This window comes from Hirundo rustica, chromosome 2 (assembly GCF_015227805.2).
Source record: "Hirundo rustica isolate bHirRus1 chromosome 2, bHirRus1.pri.v3, whole genome shotgun sequence".
NCBI classification, from domain to species: domain Eukaryota; kingdom Metazoa; phylum Chordata; class Aves; order Passeriformes; family Hirundinidae; genus Hirundo; species Hirundo rustica.
Genome location: NC_053451.1, coordinates 1,670,793 through 1,690,711, shown reverse-complemented (window position 1 = coordinate 1,690,711; position 19,919 = coordinate 1,670,793). Strand labels below are relative to the sequence as shown.

General features: G+C 48.0%; 1 protein-coding gene across 1 annotated transcript; it reads left to right on the top strand.

The window, feature by feature from the left end:
• The first annotated feature begins 12,007 nt into the window (after positions 1–12,007).
• On the top strand, positions 12,008–19,919 carry ADAMTS1 (ADAM metallopeptidase with thrombospondin type 1 motif 1). The gene is made up of 9 exons (XM_040055299.2): positions 12,008–12,938; positions 13,166–13,512; positions 13,987–14,119; positions 14,503–14,670; positions 14,954–15,240; positions 15,470–15,656; positions 15,757–15,932; positions 16,744–16,919; positions 17,132–19,919. Exons 1-9 carry the CDS (start codon positions 12,434–12,436, stop codon positions 17,871–17,873), a joined length of 2,721 nt encoding a protein of 906 aa, XP_039911233.1. The 5' UTR covers positions 12,008–12,433; the 3' UTR covers positions 17,874–19,919.

Below are 19,919 nucleotides of genomic sequence, written 5' to 3'. Positions count from 1 at the left end.
TCAGTGGTAGAATTTCTCAAGTCTGGGGTATTTCCTGCACGATGATCAAAGTTTGCTGTATGAATTTAAAACTAAAATGTTCCTATTCTTTGCTGGTCCCATAACTCTCTTTCTGTGGGCAATTCTTCCTGGTCTTGACACAAAATAAGTCTTAAATCTCGTGTTTGACAACATGATTTTAGAAAAGCTTTACAATTGCTTTCATAGGCCATATTGATAGCTCTAATTTTCCCTCCCTAGGTGTAATTCCGATGCACTGCTTTGTGGATCTTGCTTGTCTTTCCCTTGCTTTGTTGGCAGTGACCTTTCCTCGCTCAGAAAATAATTAGTACATTTTCCAGCAGATAGCTGGATGTTTTCATGCCCTCTTATTATGGGAAAACATTGTAACAGAGCACTGGAGCAAACAGCTCCATGTGCTGTTCTTTCAAGCCCCTGTGCAGCAAATGAACTTAAATTTACAAGTATGTTGAAAATTGAGGGAATCAAGAATGAGCAGCCGCTTATAAAGCGGGGACTTTTCTAATATGGACTGAATTTGGAAGTGTTCTCAAAATGCCACCATCATGATTCCAGTCCCTTGGAGATTTTTGGCTGCCTGTGAGAAGACAAGCCATGAGTTCCAGGTCTAATTAGGCATTGCACGCATTGGAGTCATTAATGATTTCCACCACAGTAGCTTCAGCCGACGAGGTATTTTGCAAACAAACGGCAGAAGCACAGTGTGGGCACCCAAACACACATACAGTACACAAGCTGGAAATCATGGGAAACAGAAGGGAAGGTAAGAGCAGTGACACAGATCCAGCCCCAAATTTGAGGTCGATATTATCAGCTTTACTTCCAGGTTCAGCAATATATTGCAGTAACAGAACCAAAGGAAACGAGAAGGCAAAGCTCATACGTATGATGCCATGAAAGAAATTGATGCTTGCGTTTCCAATGATTGACTGATTGATTCATTGCTTGGATTTTCTCCCAAGTAATTTATGATGGGGTGATCCGGGCCTAAAAGACAGTGCGGCCATTCAAAGCCTAATCCTAATCAAATATCCCCAAGTCCCTCTTAATGTGAAGTTGAGCTGCAAGATTTCAGAATTTGTCTAGCCTTGCACAGGTCAGATGAAGTGGTGACAAATAGGCACCAGAAGATATCCTTTCCCCCGGTTTCCCTGCTGGAGCAACTGGAAGACATAAAAGTCATAGTTATCCTGGTTTAAGTCACATAGTGAGTAGAACCACAGCCAGGAAGGTACCGTGGGCTTCTAGGCTCCAAAACAGTGATATAAAACAACTGTTCCTCTGTTACCAGGATTTTTTACAGCTGCTTTCAGCATCAGGTTTGCATTCACAGTTATTTTTCATCCCAGCCACCTCTTGCAGCTGCATCCACAGAAGCAGCTCCACACTGCAGACTGGAGCACTGGCCCTGCCTACAGCACCTTTAATTAGTCAAGCCAGGTACCTTTGTGAATTGGCAGAGAATCCCAGAATCACTGAGGTTGGAAAAGACCTCCCAGGCCATCGAATCCAAGCTCTGTCTGATCCCCACCCTGTCACCAGCCCAGAGCACTGTGTGCCACATCCAGGCCATCTTTGGACATGTCCAGGGATGGGCACTCCAAACCTCCCTGGGCAGCCTCTTCCAAGGCCTGAGCACCGTTTCCATGGGGAAATTCCTGATGCCCAACCTGGCCCTGCCTGAGGCCATTCCCTCTCCTCCTGTCCCTGTTCCTGGGAGCAGAGCCTGATGCCCTGGCTGTCCCCTCCTGTCAGGGAGTTGTGCAGAGACACAAGGTCCACCCTGAGCCTCCTCCAGGCTGAGCCCCTTTGCCAGCTCTCTCAGCCTTTCCTGGGGCTCCATGCCCTTCCCTGGACACGCTCCAGCCCCTCCAGGTCCTTCTTGCACTGAGGGGCCCAGAACGGCCCAACTTGGTTTCTTCTGTAACCAACTGAGGCTGCACTCGATCCCCTCATCCAGATCATCACTTAAGACACTAAACAGGACTGAAGATACCAAACAGGACTGCAAAGCAGGTCCCTAAGGCGTACAATGCTTGTGGCTTTTGCCCTGACCTTAGGATCAGATGAACAATGCCCACAGGTTCTTGCCTCTCCCCAGTGGTCCAGGTCCTTATAGATGGAAAATGCATCTCCCTTTGACCAGACAAATCCATCCCTGGGCTCAGACTGCTCTACAGGCTGCATTATGGAACAATGGCTGACTTTTCTGGGAGTAGATCTACGAAGACAAACACCGCTGTCATAATTTATTCCAGTGGCTTTCTGTCTGCCAAGGCTGCATTACACTGCTCCTCCTATATATATATATATATTTTTTTTTTTTTAAAGCCTAAATATATAAAATTGTTGCAACTGTTTAATGGGCTTTCAAAAATGTAAAAAAAAATATTTTGACACTGGGGAAGGGATTCCTCCCAGGACTTCTGGATGTGCCTCTGAGCAGTGTTTGTGGATGCCTTTTGGATTCAGCAGGGAGAGAAGGGGCACTTGACTCGTGCTCTTCCTTTCAGCCTGCAGTGGATGCCCATAGTGGGTCAGCTGGATTGCACATTCCAAATGTGCCATGTTCCTTTCCAGTGACAAAGGGACACTGGCTGCAGATGCAGACAGCCACAATGCAGATGTCTGAGGCTGAGTGAGATGAATCTCATTCCAGGTCTCGAAGGGCTCGAAGTGCTTGGGAGCAGTATCCTGTTTCCAAAGAGTTTTCAAGCAAGAGCTCAGTTCCAAATGGCCATAATTCTTTCCAAAAATTGACTGGATGAAGGCAGGTTTGTTCTGCAGCATTTTTTTTCACTGAGCTACAATTGTGAGAATTAGTAATGTTCCAATTCAGCCTCTCTCCCTCCCTATCATCCCTCCCCTTGACATCCTCCAGCTCTTACTTCACTGCAAAGTTATCTTCAAGGCCAAAGGAAGAAACTGTACCTCCTCTCTTCTATAGAAAATATCTGCAGTGCATTCGAATCCCCTCAGAATGTGAAGGTTGCAATGATTGTCAGAAAAATGCTTTGCTCACCTACACCTGCCCAAAATATATTCCTGCGGAGTGACCTCATTTTTATACTGTGACTTATTTTCAGATTTCTTTTTTTATAATTAAAATATGAAGTGGTTTAAAATCAAATTAGGAAGGCCTCGGAGAGACGTGCAAGTATTTGCTGCGCTTGGCCTTGATACACAATTTCAAAATTGTAACTGCAGAGCTTTTGGAGTCAATGATTGAATGCTGTATTTGCAGTTGTTATTAGAACTCAGTATCCCTATTGCACATCCAATATTGGCCAGCCTTCAGCTTCAAGGAGCTGGGACTGTGAGAGCCAAGATGTGACCATGAAATACCCAGAGCCCTTGACTGCCCTGCATTGTGCAGAATCTCGCAGTGAGGAACTCCTGTTGCTGTGCTACCAGCACAAAGGGAACCCAGCTCCTCACCCATTTGCTGTGTGTGTACTTCCACTCTCCCTCCTCTTTTGCCTTCTTTACTCCATGGTGCATAAATTTAATCGAGCCAGCAGCTGCCACTTTCACGTCTGTGCAGTTTTCCTGCAGGTTCTCAGTTCTCTGGTATGTGCTCCGTCTCATTCCCTGAAGAAAACCCCAACATCCAAGCTTCTTATTTTGCTTACAGCCAAATAGGCAGTAAGAAAGGCAGGAGTGAGTGAATTACTGAACTCATGGAGGGGAGGACAAGCTTTGGAGCAACTGGTGCAAATTTTTGTGTCTGGTTCCTGGTAAGCTTCTTTTTATCCTCCTACTTTAGCTGTAGTTTTACAGGCAACCACATTCAAAAGAGGAGCCTCATAAAAAGGGGAGTCAAATATTTGTGGAAGGTGTTGGATCTCTCAGCTCCTTTTGCTACCCAAATGATTTCTGCTCCAAGCAAAGGTGGTGCTCAGTGTTCTTTCATTTGTATCATTTATTATTAACATGTATTTGATTAAAAAAAAAATGGAACTGAAGTAATTGTAGAAAATTACTCCCACAGGATGTGAGGATTCCTCCTCCAGCATTTTCTGTGAACACTCTCATCTTTATGGTTTGGTATAAATTAGAGGCCACTTCTGAGTTTTTAGAGGTTATAAATATGAAAGGGTTGGGGGGTTTTGTTGTTTTTTTTTTTTCCCCCCTCCTTCAACTCTTACACCATAAAATGAAAAGTGACTAGCAAAAACATGTCTTCTTGTCTTGTTCTTCCTATTGCAGAAAATAAGCTAATTTAAGAATCAAAATAATCAGCCCTACCCATTAAAAGAAGGTAGTGACAATCAGCCCCTTGCTAACACTTGTTATTCCATGTAGCTCCATGGGCTTTGGTGGGATGGCTCCACACTGCACCCACATAAATAAAAAATACCTTGGGCCCAATAACCACAGATTTATAAAGGTCAATGTACAGCTTTTAAAGAAACAAATATTTTAAGTGCAGTGCCTAACTGCTGGGTAATTTTAACCATTTTCACAGCTCACCAAATGTCACATTGTCATGTTTACAAAAACATGAATGCTTTCATGTGGGTCTAGGAAAGTCATATTTGCAGTGCAAAGTTTACCTGCTTATATAAAAGTCTCCCCAGTTTTCCTGTTGGTCTAACATAGAATCATCTAAATTCTGATTCCTACTTTTGCACACAAAATTACAGAATTAAGCTAGTGAGCTATTTCTGAGTATTATTAGCAAATTTTCGGGGGGGGGGGGGGGGGTGCCTGTGAGCAGGACTAAAGGCTGTTTAGTGCCACCTTTTGGGTGGTCCTAATACTACAGAATGGCTTAGTCAAAGCAACTGTAGATCTGCCACCATTCCTGTGCCTAGGAAGCAATGTGTTACTTGTGTCTAGAGAGCGTGGGGATGACAAAATCTCAATGGGAGGAGCAGGAATTGCTGAGAGTGTTTCCACAAAGAATCACCCCCTCCTGCCCTTTCTTAGCACACAAATCCCCAAATCCCCAGCAGCTAAATATTTTCCTATTTAGAAAGACTGGGGTTTTTTCACAGCTTTGGCCAATGTTCATGCTATTTTATAAAATAATTATCTATGTATTCAGTCACACCCTATAGCACCAAATTTCTTTCTTCTGCCTCTCAACCTAGGATTGACAATAAGCTCACTAATTTGTTTATCTTCAGTCTTTATTCAATATTCCTTGCTAGCCCTAAAAGTAGATCTATGTCAAAACCAGACAAAACCCAAGCATTCAAAACTCCAACTTAACACCTGCTCTGACGACAAGGAAATAAAAGTGCATATCAAATCTTGCTGTCATGGTACCTGGTGCATGATAAATAGAAAACCTAGTCATAAACCAACGGCTTTAACAGGCTTTTAAATAGGATTAGATTACAGTGTCCCTTTGAAAAGGTCGGTGGTCAACTATATACCAATACCACCTTGGGCAAGAAGAAATTGAGTACTGAAGTAGGTAATGCTTTCCTTTTTTCCTTTTGCCTTAATGGGATGAGAGGCCTTTCTATCCCAGCTCCTGGACAAATAAGACACTTCCCAGAGCAAAGCCTAATTTCACCTGGCAGGGAGAGCACAGGGCTTGGAGGCAGCTGGGTTTTGGTGGCCCTTAGGAGCACAAAGAGCAGGTCTGGGTTTGTCCTGTGTTCCCTGACCCAGAGGCAGCACACACAGAGCCAAAGGAATTACTCATGTGTGGAGCAGCATTTTACATTTACAGCACTTGGCCCTGGAGTCTAGAACACCAGCTGATCCTTTTTGTGCTGTCTGTGAGGTTTGAAACGACATGCAGAGCAAAATTTTGGACAAGGCAGCCTCTCCAGCAAAATGCTGATGTCTGTAATTAAACTTATCTCTGTGTGGTAATGTTCCCCAGGCACTGCTTCCTGCTCCAAGTGCTTGTTGGAGGCTTTGTGGAAGTGTCAGAAGGTTTGCATTCCCCTGCTCTTGGATAATCGAAACTGCTCACAAATTTGTTTGGATGTTGAAACAAGCTCAGGCAGGGAGTTTATGCATGGATGGTTTGCAGCATTTTAGGGACATGGGTCTGGAAGGTGCTTCCTTCACCAGTGCATCCTTTCCTCTGCCAGGGTAGGAGATAGGTACATGTGATTCAGTCCTGAAATACATCAAATTTGATTTTCCAGATCTCTGTCTCCATCCCTCCTGCTGGAAAACACATCTACACATGTGCCCTCCCTGAAGCAAAAATCACGAGTTAGTGTTGTCACTTCTTGCAGTTTCTGAGTGCCTGATGTCATAGCTGGAGTGTTTATAGCTTTTCAGTTTGTTTCCGACACTATGTTTGAGTTTGGATCCTTTTGAGGAGGTAAAAAGAGAATATTTTTCTTGGAGAGCTTTGAAATCCAAATTGCAAAGCTGGCAGGGCCCTCTCAGTTAAATTTGGGTTCGCTTTTCTGCTTTATTAGCGATTTCTTTGCACAACCTATTTTAGCTGGTGTATTTACCATATAAAGCAAAGCCAGCACAGCTGGCATCACTAGAATTATATAAAATGTATGCTTTTATAGAGTGGAAAATTTTTACCTGTTTGCTAAAATACCTGATGATGCTTCGGTTTTAAGAAGTGTGCTCTATTTGACAGCTGTGCATATTTGCACTGTAGCTGGGATTTTTATACCACACTCAGCTCATAAATGGTATTGAGCAACAGCTTCTGAGATTTTTAACTACTCAAGAAAGGAGAAGTGGGCGAAGGAAGCTTGGAAATTGTGCTGATCTACTCCGGGATCCTGGAGGTCTCAGGGAAGGGGCTTCCCTAGGTCGCTCTGAAGACACAGAACACACAAGCAGAATGGTCATTGGAATAATTAGAATAATTGGAATAATTATAATGTCAGCCTCAGAAGTCCAAGAAGTCTCCTCCAGTCCATATCCCTTGTAAAATCCCACACTTAATGGGGGCCAGCCCTGCTCCTGCCAGAGCACCCCTGAGGATCAGCCCATCAGCAGCCACATGAGCTCGACCAGCACCTCCCCTGAGCCCAGTCCAGCCTGGATCAGCCACAAAGAGGACTCTGTGTCCTCTTCCCCCACTGGCATTTCCCAAGGGACATGCAGATGTCCCTCTGCCCAGCGTGCAGCTGAGGCAGCCAGAGCCAGCTGCAACCCAAAGAATTTGCAACCCAAAGGATTTGCAACCCAAAGAATTTGCAACCCGAAGAATTAGGGGTTGCCTCAGCTGTGCTCCCAACAGACCCAAGCTGGGCACCAGAGCCAGGCCTCTTTCCCGGCAGGAGAGGGCAATGCCAGGGAGGAAGGGGATATGATGTCCACCTCCCAGTCATGTCCATCTCGTGGTCATTAAGGATGGCTGAGCTTGTGCAGGCAATTGAATTAATTATTCTGATAAAAAATGTCCCACATGAAACAGTGGTGCACCTTCCCGCCTGCAATGTGTTAACAGCATATCTAAATACATTTGGAATTAAAACTGATAATCCTCCGATTAAACCGAAGGTGGAGAACAACTATGAGAGAATGAGTCAAAATACTGAGATTAACTGTTAGATGAATAACACTGGGAAAAGCTTTCTCCGTGCCTTTTCCTGTTCCTCCCTTCTTAGGCCCGTGACAGCAAGGGCTTTGCACAAGGGTTTGGGTATCAAAGCAAGAGGAGCAATTGAGTGATGCTGACTGGGAGTTACATGTTTTGTCAGCAGACTTTTTGATGTTTGGCCTTACGCAGCAACAATGTTTCTTTCAGGAGACCAAAGAGCAACAAGAGTGAAAATACGGACTTGGCTCGCCTTGGTTTACTACTGTCTGTATATTTCCTGCTTTGTCTGTGGGATAAACTGACATGGGGGATGGATGGGTGTTTGGTTTGAGAAACCTCATTTCTTGTAGAAGACACTGCACATGCTTCCTCTTTGGTGCCGTTTGTAAACAGAGCATTTCAGCCAAGTTTTTACGAAGCTTTGGGTCCTGTGAGGGGTTAGTATGATGCTGGGAGTTAAGCCTGACTATAAAGATTCCCAGGAGTGGGGCCTACGTGTCTGCTGAGTCCCCTCTGTTCCCATTCTGTGCCCCAGCTCCGTGTCCCATTGCTGCAGAGGGGGCTGCTCCTGCTCACATTTCTGGACACTTCTTGTAAGATATATCAACATTATATGGGCTCTGATCAGAAAGAATGACCAGCACATCCAGGACAGCATGGACATCTTACTGGATAGTGGCTTTGGAATGAGTGTGGCATCACACACAGAAATCTCAAGGGTAAAAATTTATTAATAAGTGCAGGGATGAGTTTTCATTAGGAGGAATTCCATGGAAACTGGATCATGTCTTGCAGCGCTTGTGAAATCCCCTGTCCACAGGAGAAAGTGAGGGATCTGTTGAAATCCCAGTGTGATAAAAATATCAAAATGTCAGTGGAGCTCAGGGCACCATGAATGTGCTCCCTGCCATTTGCCAAGGGACTTTGGAGCCATTGTTAAAGCTGTGTTTAACTCCTGGAACACTTTTAAAGCAGACATGCCATAATGCAGCATTTTGTTTTGCCTGGTTGCTCTTATTTGATCCCTGGCAGTTGTTTTGACCATGAAAATTCAGATTTAGGTCAGCTGTTCACAAAAAATTTAGACGGTGGCACAAATTTTTTAGTGGGAATACATCTCCTGCCAGAAAGGGAGATACAAACTCAGACCTCAAGAGTCTTTTAAACCAATTATTGTGGATTTATTCTGAATTCACATTCTCATGCAAAACTCCTTCTTTTTAAGCAGCAAAATATTTGGCTCACACAGCCAGAAATGTCAGTCCAAGTTCCGGCTGAATCCCATTTTGATAAAAGTTTATAAAGGAAAGGAGAAAGCATTGGGAGCAGCTCATTTTGGGTGCACGCAGGCCTACATCGGCTATTTAGAAATAAAATTTGGGGGCTGCCCAAATTTCTGCATCTATTTTTTTAAAAGCAGCTTTGATAATCAGTAATGTAAAAGCAGAAATTACAGAGAAATGCATCACCACGTTAAATCCCGTGATCGTCCTCCAAAATAAAAATGTGTACTTCTCATTAAAGTGATGATGGACATTGCTTTGCTTCTCCTCATTTCTGCTGATTATCAGAACAAGCAAAATTAGAAGTTTTCTCTCTTCTCCCCCTTATCCTAATAAAAATCCCCAACGGTTAATGGCCTCAAAATGAACAATAAATGGAAATATACAAATTAATCACTCATAACACAAAGACTGCATAGAGAAACAATCTCCAGAAATAATCTTGGAAGTGTTTTTCAGAGGAGTTTCTCAACAGCATCAGGTCTTTTATCTCCTATTCAATGGGCCTAATGTGCCATCTGCTGTTTTAATTCTAATTTCATTTTAATTGTTAACAGTTTTTGAAAGAAGCAATCATTCTGCAGCATTGAAACAAATAAGGTTAGGGTGCTTGTGTGCCTTTTTTTTTTTTTTTTTTTTCTTTTTTTTTCATTTTGGAAGCAGACACTATTGCAAACAGTGGTGAAGAAATTAAAGCTTCAGCATTGTTAATCCCACTCAGAGACCGACAGCGCTTGGGTCTGAGCCATAAAAACTGTTCTTGCAGGGCGAAATACGATGAGCTGACCCAAAAAAACGATGATGTGGTGGCGCTATCTGGTGGCTTACTTGGCACTACACTGTCTTGTACTCCTGACAGGATTTTGGTTTCTTCCTCCAAGCACTAGAAATTTCTTTAAAAAGACCAATTTTATGCCTTTTCTGGGTCTTGATCTAAGTGAAATCCTGAGAAAGGTCAGCGTGTTTCTTTCTAAATCTCGATTCATGCAAACTGTGATTGGAGCTGGCACAGATTAGGTACAATATAGATTAAAAATGTGTACACAGAGGTTTCAGTGCCCTGAAAAATCCAGCTAAACTCACAGGGGTTGTTCAGAGGAAACAATTCAAGCACTTGCAGGATGATCCAGGTGATGATCCAGGTGTGACAGGCAGCAAACCTGTTGTAAAAACTCCTTCCTAACATGATTTGTGTTCAGGTAGTGCAACAGAACACTTGAGTTCTTTGCCAAAACACTTCCCTGGATATAACCCAAAGGCGAGGAAAACTTCTGTCCTAATCAGGGAACTGTAAAGCTCCCTGTTAAAATGTAAGCCTTTCCACCAGGAAAGCTGGGAGATGAACCACGAAACTCTCCCATAACATTTTTTATAGGCGAGTGCCACCTGGTGGCATACAGCAAAGAGCTTTCAGCCTGAAAAAGCTGTTTTAAGGTGGTCAGGATCTTTTCAAATCAAAGAATTAGCATCAAAAAACAGCAGCAAAAGCAAAGGTGCATCTGGCAGCTGGGTGGACGCACCTTTGGCAGCCTGGCTCTGGTCCCTGCTCATCTATGAGAGACACTGATTACGCTGACAGACAAGGAGATTCTCACATTTTTAATTCATATATTTGCAAGAGTCTCTATCTTGAACCAATGCAAGTTCCAAAAAAAAAAAAAAAAAAAAAAAAAAAAAAAAAAAAAAAGGTGATTTCCTTTCAATTCCATGTTTCTATTTCCAGGCTTTTAAGACTGGTAATTCCGTAAATTAGGTGTCATGCGCAACACCAAAATAATTAAGAGCATGGATGAACAGTCCCTTTGCTGTGTTCTATCCTAGAAAAGCACAGCAGAGCTGGGCGCACACAGATCTCACAGGTAGGGGTAGAGACTGACACACATTTCCAACTCAAGTGAAAAATTGGTCATAACTGGATGGATTTTTTTTTAATTTTTTTTTTTGCTGCTGCTGATGTATTAATGGGCAGCCTCTGGAAGTCAATCCAGCATTTCCTGCTGTGTCCCAAAGAAAATCCCACATTTGAGGCCTACTTCTGATTTTGCTCATCACTCTGTGGGACAAGAGCACTTTTGTTGAGCAAGTAGCTGGGAAATTGGGTTCATCTTTTCGTATGCTTTTTCGCACGACTTCAAACAATGCGCAATTCTAAACTTGCAAGATTTACAGAACGCCGTGGGAAATGGATGTATTGTCAGAACTTAGCAGGCAGTCAGACTGTGCTATTGACACACACATGTGGTTCCAAGTTTGTCTGACATGGTTTAAATTAGGAAGAAAAGCCTCAGGGTTATTAGATTTAGTGGCATAAATGGGACACTCCATCCCAAGAAAACAGTGGATACAAAAAATTTTAGAAATATTTGCCCTATCCTGGGATTTTGCTCCTTCTGTTTTCAGCCCCTGAGTTTCATACTTGTGTTAAATAATGTGTTGACAGACACTCAAGCATCTTTGTTTAATTGGGAAGCCCAGGAGTTGTCACCAACAGGTACACACATTCTGTTTTTATTCACATGTTTCCTCAGCATTTCTTTGCCCTCCTCCTCCAAGAAGGCCTCCAGAAGCAGAAAGCTGGGACTGTGCACATAAAGAATTAAGGGGATTAGCAGCACCACCATGCTCGGGTTATGGCTTCAAAGCAAAATATTGGCTGCACCTACGTAAACGCCTCCGTTTCAGCAATTGGGAAGGAACCATTTCTCAGAAGTACAGGTGCATGACCGACCGCAGCTATGAGGGCCGAGAAAGGGCATGAATTGCTTAGGAAAGGGGGGAAATTAAAAATGAAAAATGAAAAAAAACCAAAAAAGTAAGGAAAATAGAAGGCGAGCAGGGATGTGACCGTTCACCTGCCGCTCGCCGAGCCCCGCGGGGCGGGGGACGGACCCGCAGCGCATCCAGGCGCTCCCACCAGAGACCCCCGCGGGGCGCGGCGCTCGGAGCCGGGCACAAAGCACACCCCCCCCAGGCAGGGAAGGGGCGCAGCCCGGCCCCGCGCGGCAGCCGGGGGCCGACCCCGGGCCGTGTCGGTGCCGTCCCGCCCCGTCGGGGGCGGCGGGAGGGCGGCGCGGCGGGGGCCGCCCGCGGGCGCGTTACGCACGCAGTGATCTCAGCGGCGCGGGCGCGGCGGCAGCGCCGGGCTGGGGGCGGCACGGCCGGACCCCATAAAGGGCGGCGGCGAGCCCGGCTCCCGCACTCACCCCGCACGGCGGAGGCGGACGGGCCCGCTGCGCTCCGCTCCGCAAAGGACGGGAGACTCCTCGGTGCCCTGGAAGTGCAGGCGGGACCGTCCCGGGGCTGCCGGAGACTCGCCGGAGCGTGCTCCCCGCCCGCCGCCGCTGCAGCCGGGGAAGGCTGAGGACGAGGAGAAGGAGGCGGGCAGGAGAAGCGGCAGCCGGAGCAGGAGAGAAGACGGGAGGGACGGAGCGAGGGGCAGCGCTGCCCTCGCACAGCCGCGCTCCCCGGCATCGCCGCCGAGCCCCGGCCATGGGGAAGCCGACGCCGCCTCTGCAGTGACCGGCGCTCCGCCGGCGGAAAGACTCAGACACCCCCCAAAAACCTTGAAAGCAAAACCCCCACATCTGCCACATCCGTTCCTATAGAAAGTGAAATAAAGAGAGGAGAAGGGCTGCGCCGAGCGATGAGGAGCGGGGGGCGGCTGCCGGCGCTGGCGCCGGTGCTGGCGGCGCTGCTGGGGCTGTGCAGCGCCGAGCGCAGGGCGCTGGTGCTGCCGCGGCGCCTGGGCGCGCCCGGCGCCCGAGAGCGCTTCCGCCTGGAGGCCTTCGGGGAGCGCCTGACGCTGGAGCTGGAGCCCGACAGCAGCTTCCTGGCCCCGGACTTCACCCTGCAGTACCTGGGCGGGCCGCCGCCGCCGCCCGAGGACGACCTCTCCCGCTGCTTTTACTCCGGCACGGTGAACGGGGAGCCCGGCTCGGCGGCCGCGCTCAGCCTGTGCGCGGGGCTGCGCGGCGCCTTCTCGCTGCGGGGCCGCCAGTACCTCATCCAGCCCGCGCCCGGCACCGCGCACCGCCACGGGCCGCACCTCCTGCGCCTCCGCGGGGCCCCGCCGGCCGCCCCCGCCGCCCGCTGCGCCGTGGCCGAGGCGGGGACCGCGGCGGAGGGGCCGGAGCCCGCCGAGCCCGCAGGTACCGTGGGGACGCCGCGCCGGAGGGCAAGGGGGAGATGGGGGGTCTGGCGGAGATGCCCGGCCGCTGCTTGCCCTGCATCCCGTGCGGAGCTGCCCGCCTGGCTGCGGGGATAGCGCGGACCTTGGGCGCGCATCTTGAGTAGCCGTGGGTTTGGGCTTCTAAGCGGCGCTCTCTCGTTGTGCTCACCTGCGCTTTCCCTCCCTCTCTTTTTTTTTTGAACGCAGAAACGAGGAGCAGGAGGAAGAAGAGGTTCGTGTCCAGCCCCCGCTACGTGGAGACCATGCTGGTGGCCGACCAGTCCATGGCAGAGTTCCACGGCAGCGGGCTGAAGCACTACCTGCTGACCCTGTTCTCCGTGGCCGCCAAGCTGTACAAGCACCCCAGCATCCGCAACTCCATCAGCCTCGTGGTGGTGAAGATCATGGTCATTTACGAGGAGCGCAAGGGCCCGGATATCTCCTCCAACGCCGCCCTGACCCTGAGGAACTTCTGCAGCTGGCAGAAGCAGCACAACCCGCCCAGCGATCGGCACGCCGAGCACTACGACACGGCCATCCTCTTCACCAGGCAGGTGAGGGACACCGAGGTCACAGCCAGCCCCACGCCCACTGCTCCCTAGCCTGGGAGGCCCCCTCTGCCAGTGCACCTCCGAAAAAGTGTCCGGAGACAGTCGTGTTGTCACCACAGCTGCGGTGAAGCAGGCTAAAAACCAGATGAGCTGCTTTTTGTTCTGTTCGTTTCTTCTTGCCCTTTGCACCGTGTCTGGTGAAGCTCAAGGCTTGTGCACTGTCCTCCTAAACTCGGGGGCTGTGCGCTCTGTTCCTGCCCCATATATTTTTAGCAGATTTCAGATGGAAATTACGCATTTCGTTTCTACGTGTAACCCTCGCCTGTGTTCCAGAGACAGATTTTTGCCATCATACCCATTGAAGTGCTGAATATTTATGCTCTTTCCATAAGTAAAGGCAAACTGCCAGGGCTGGATGGCTCTTGCCAAGGTTGAGTCTCTGATCTGATTAATAATGAAACTGCCTTTTTTTTACAGGACCTGTGCGGTGCCAAGACATGTGATACTCTTGGGATGGCTGATGTGGGAACAGTTTGTGATCTAAACCGCAGTTGCTCTATCATAGAAGACGATGGTTTGCAGGCTGCCTTCACAACAGCCCACGAATTAGGTACTTGAAACTTTGCAAAGCCGTTCCCTGGGATTAATTGAAGCCAGCTTGATGCCGTAAAGCCCAGCCTGCACCTCCCCGGAGCGGTCGGGAGGAGGCAAAGCCCTGTCTTGGAGCAGGCTTGGACTCAGGAAAGCAAATCTGGCCTGCACAGCATTGTCTGCGAGAGCTGTGTGTGCGCCTGCAGGAAAGGGAAAAAAAAAATAGAAAAAAGGGAGAGAAGATCCAGTACCATCTGCTTGAAATCTGGGAGCGTTCAGATTCGGGTTATTAATTACAGCCCAGGCTCTGAGCAGCTCTAGAGCAATATTTAAAATGCTGGTGGTAATGCGTAGGACAGACTCCCTAAAGTCACAGACTCTGCTTTTCTCCTTTTCTCGAAGGCCACGTGTTTAACATGCCTCATGACGATGCAAAGCAGTGCGCTGGCATCAATGGAATGAGCCGGGATTTCCACATGATGGCATCCATGCTCTCCAACCTGGACCGCAGCCAGCCCTGGTCTCCGTGCAGTGCCTACATGATTACAACATTTTTGGATAACGGTCATGGTAAGGTTATTAAGCTTTCCATTCATGTGGCGTTTGAGCTCTTTTGCTTTACTGCTTTGCTGCCTTTTTTTTTTTTTTTCCCTCTAAGAGCGCTTTCTGCTTCGGCACGGGTTTAACCTTTCACGTGCCGTCAGCGAGTTTAGAAGAGCCTCATCTTTACAAAAACGGTGGCACAGATGGGCTCAGAGGCTTCTGTTACAAAGCAAATGCGGCCCCCTTTTAAAACTGAACCCACGGCATCATCTGACTTTCTTTTTTTTCCTTCTTTTCTCGACTTTCTCAGGGGAGTGTTTGCTGGACAAGCCGCACAGGCCCATCCAGCTGCCTTCGGACTTGCCCGGCACGCTGTACGATGCCAACAGGCAGTGCCAGTTCACGTTTGGAGACGAGTCCAAGCACTGCCCCGACGCCGCCAGTACGTGCACGACGCTGTGGTGCACCGGCACCTCGGGGGGGCTGCTGGTGTGCCAGACCAAACACTTCCCCTGGGCAGACGGCACCAGCTGCGGGGAAGGGAAGTGGTGCATGAACGGCAAGTGTGTGAACAAGACGGAGAAGAAGCATTACGATGTGAGTAGGGGAAAAGAAACGGCTGCGAGCTTGGGGTTGCGGAGCCGCGTGGGGAACGCTGCGGTGGGAGGGATCTGTTGGAAGGGGTGGAGTCAGTGCTAATAAACCAAATTTAGGGCAGGTTTTTTAATGAGTTTGGGTAGAAATGAGCACAATGGTGGTTCGTACGGTGTGGTTTTGTATGGGTTTTCCTGTCGTAACTTGCGTCCCGCTTTTGTTGTCGTTCCAGACGCCGGTGCATGGGAGCTGGGGCTCCTGGGGGGCGTGGGGCGAGTGCTCCCGGAGCTGCGGTGGGGGAGTGCAGTATTCCTTCAGGGAGTGTGACAACCCCATCCCAAGGAACGGGGGCAAGTACTGCGAGGGGAAGCGGGTGCAGTACAGGTCCTGTAACATCGAGGACTGCCCCGACAACAACGGTAATTTTCCCCCGTTTTTGACACCCGGGATTTGTGTGTTGTGCAGGAAGAGCGTGGACAGAGATGATCTCATGCCCACCTGTCTTTTCTCTGCCCGCAGGCAAAACATTCAGGGAGGAGCAGTGTGAAAAGCACAACGAGTTTTCCAAGTCTGCCTTTGGAAGTGGACCTGCAGTGGAGTGGACACCCAAGTTTGCTGGTGTGTCTCCAAAGGACAGATGCAAGCTGGTTTGCAGAGCCAAAGGAACGGGATACTTCTTTGTTCTGCAGCCAAAGGTATTTCAAAAGTGTGCCTCTTCCAGCTGATCTTGAGGAGGACTTCTATTTTCTCTCTTCGTGTGTGGAAATCTAAAATGGTCTTTCTCATAGTTAAGCTGGATTATTCCTCTTATTCCTCCATCCACAGCTGGATCATTGCAAGCATGCTTTGAAGTGTTTTGGCACAATCCTTCCACCTCCTCTGCTCACTCCACCCTGGTTTCCTTCTCTCTCATTCCACCAGTCTGGTTGCATTGAGATAGGTTTGGAAAACTCTGAGGGATCTTTGCCAGAAAATTGGTGCTTTCTCATACTGGTTACTAACACGCTGACAGCTTAAAATAAACACAAGGAAAAATGTTCATCTTGCATAGCTACTTGAATTCGCTGTCATCAGATGGTGAGAGCCAGGAACTACCAGGGCGATGACACAGAGGGTTTCTGTGGAACAGCACTCCTAGAAATAAAGGATGTGCTGAACAGCATTTAAAGCAATGCTGGCGGTGTGCTTTGAGGACATGGCTGCCTTCTAGTGACGTTAGAAAGCAATGGGGCTTTTTTTTAATATAAAATCAGTGGAACAGTAGGTGTTTTGTGGGAGAGGCATTAATGAAAACTGAGATTGTTTTCTCCCCTCACCATGGCATCATTTTTGCAAGTGAGGCGAAGTAGCACCACATACCCCCAGATGCCTGTGGGCTGCTCTGGGTTTTAGTTTCCAAAGCCCTGGGAACGACAGATGCTGCAGGTGTTCCAGCTGCCCGTATTCTGTGTGTGCACAATTGCAGAGCACTGTGCCTGCTGTGACAAAGTTCCTTGTGTCCCCAAGGTGGTGGATGGCACCCCGTGCAGCCCCGACTCCACGTCTGTGTGCGTGCAGGGGCAGTGCGTGAAGGCCGGCTGCGACCGCACCATCGGCTCCAACAAGAAGTTCGACAAGTGCGGCATCTGCGGGGGCAACGGCTCCACCTGCAAGAAGGTGTCTGGCACCCTGGTTAGAGCCAAGTGAGTGTCAGGCTGCTTGTCCATGTGGTGGGTGGAAGTTCATCTTGTCCCTGTGGTGGGTGGAAGCTCACTTTTTCCTTGTGGGTGGGATTCATCCATTAAGGAGCTGAATGCCTTGACTTCACACAAGGTTTAAGTCTTGTGCTGGGAGGCTTTTTCCCCTTCTGCTGGGAGGAGCACAGGGCTCAGTGTTTCTCTTTTCTCCCGGGCAGACCTGGCTACCACGACGTGGTCACCATCCCGGCGGGAGCCACCAACATCGAGGTGAAGCAGCGGAACCACCGGGGCGCCAGGCACGACGGCAGCTTCCTGGCCATCAAAGCCGCCGACGGCACCTACGTCCTCAACGGCGACTACACCCTGTCCACGCTGGAGCAGGACATCACCTACAAGGGCAGCGTGCTGCGCTACAGCGGCTCCTCGGCCGCCCTGGAGCGCATCCGCAGCTTCAGCCCCCTGAAGGAGCCGCTGACCATCCAGGTGCTGACGGTGGGCGACCTGCCGCAGCCCAAGATCAAGTTCACCTACTTCGTGAAGAAGCCGGCGCAGCCCGGCGCCGACAAGGCGGCCGGCAGGAAGAAAGAATCCTTCAACGCCATCAGGGAGATCATCTCCTCGGAGTGGGTGATCGAGGAGTGGGGCGAGTGCTCCAAGTCGTGCGGCTCGGGCTGGCAGCGGCGCGCCGTGGAGTGCCGGGACCCGCGGGGCCGGCCGGCCGCCGACTGCGCCCGCGAGCTGAAGCCCAGCAACCTGCGGCCCTGCGCCGACGTGCCCTGCCCGCACTGGCAGCTGGGGGACTGGTCCCCCTGCTCCAAGACGTGTGGGAAAGGCTTCAAGAAGAGGCTGCTGAAATGCGTCTCTTCCGACGGTGGCGTGCTGCCCCAAGAAAGCTGTGAGCCCTCCAAGAAACCCAAGCACCTGATAGACTTCTGCAACGCCACGGACTGCAGCTAGATAGGACGACTTGGGAAAGCTAAAACGTTTTTTGTTGTTTTGTTTTGTTTTTTTAAAATTGTTATTATTTTATTTTTTCCTTCAGACCAGTGCACTGAAAAACACAAAAGAGGGCTAGAGGCGGCGCCTGTGTTTTTGCGTAAAAAAAAGTTCATGGTGAACATCCGTTGAGGTGGGACGATGCAAACGGCTTGAGTTGGCTTTGCATCCCAAAAATCCCCTGCCGGCTGAAAATTGGATGGGATGGCGGACCCGTGCCATTTGTTTCTCTTTAGCAGATAAGGCCCAAAGGCATCAGAATTGCCTTTTTTAAAAGTCTGTTATAAATTAAGCCAAGCGTGAGCAGTGAGAAATTTCAGCAAACATTTTGGGGTGTGGTTATTTCTCCCTTCTTTTGGATTTATCTTGTGGTACTGATCAAATCCCCACGTGTAGGAAGGGGAGGGAAAAAGATAGCTTAAAATAATTGGTCAGGGCTTACCTACCTCACAAAGGGCAAAAAAACAAGATTGGAAAAAGAGCTTTAACTATGTCATTCATGGCTGCTATTGTTTCAGAGAATAGTTTTATATAAAAATAAAGCCATATTCTCTACCTGTCAAGAGTAAGAAATATCAAGAACAAATATCAACTCCACAAATCACTAGAACTTCTTTTTTTTTTGAAGTACCTTTATGTCATCCCAATGTGCCTGTCCATTTCTCTCAGCCACTCCAGTGCCATTGTGGTGACATATGTAATCCAGAGACTTGGAGAAGTGGAAATCTGAGTCTGAGTAGTTGCTCTTTGTGCCTTCTGCATACTTCCACTGGCTTTTCTGATTCCAAGTTGGTCCTACCTTCCTGCCAAACAGATTCATGGAGCGTGTGAGCATTCCAGTCGTGCTTTCGCACTCAAATCTTTGGCCTTACCCCAGCCAAATTTGAAATTTAAAAAAAAAAAGAAAGAAAAAAAAAATCCCACTGCGAATGGGAACATCCTCTGTGGCCTCTGCTGGGTTTGTAGAGCTCAGTCACTGATCAGGTGGGAAGGCAAAGCTGAGGGATAGCAGGTCCATCCACAGCGAAACGCCAGCATTCACATCATTGAAGATTGTGCCAGTCCATAGACCATGAGAGAATATGGCTTTCCATATGTATATAGTAAAATATATTACTATAGATTTTTATATACTTCATAAGTATTTTATATTTCTCTCCCTTCTGGGAAGGGTTATAATTTGTAATAAATGCATATAATGAGCGTATTTATTTTTATACTTCTTGTCTAATGTGATCTTCTAAGTTATCGCTTTTTTAAAAGGACATATAACAAGGATAGAGTATTTATACAGTATAATATGTTACTAGAGGTAATAAATGAACCCTATAAATTTTGGAAATGGAGTGTCTTTATTTTGCTGGACTAAAACCAGTCCATGGAGCAGAAAGAGCTTGGAATCTGAGGAAAATATTAAACAAAAGGTAACTAATTACCTGTGTTAGTGAAGAGGTTTGGAAAACTCTCCCCACAATGTCACACCCCACCTTAAAAGAGGTCATTTTGTATTTTATTGCTTAACCACTAACTCATCTGTTTCAGAAAATGGAGTGCAGCTACACTGATGCCACTGGTTGTAATAACAGCTTGTCAGTCGTGTTTAGAGCCAACAGAATATGTACAAAAGCAGCAGTTTTGCCTCACTCCGGTGGGAAAGGAGCAGCCAAAATCCAAAACCGTTCATGAGCAGTCAGAGGTTTCCCCTCACCAACCCCTGGAGAACTTCCCTCTCTAATCTTCTCCACATGCTGCTTTTCCAGGAAGCGCTGCGTGAATGAGCTTTTCTAAGGCTGTTGGTAGCACGTTTTATTATGTTCAAATGGATACTAAACACAGAAAGCTGATTTTTGCTCCCTCATACCTGACCTCATCACCACTGCAGTCAAGAGAAAACCTTCTGTTGGGCTCCGTCAGATTTTTGCCATGGAATTTGAGACATCAGTCATTTCTGGATACTTTTGACTCTGTGTCATTTAAAAATCTATTAAAACTTCCTTTGCCAAAGTT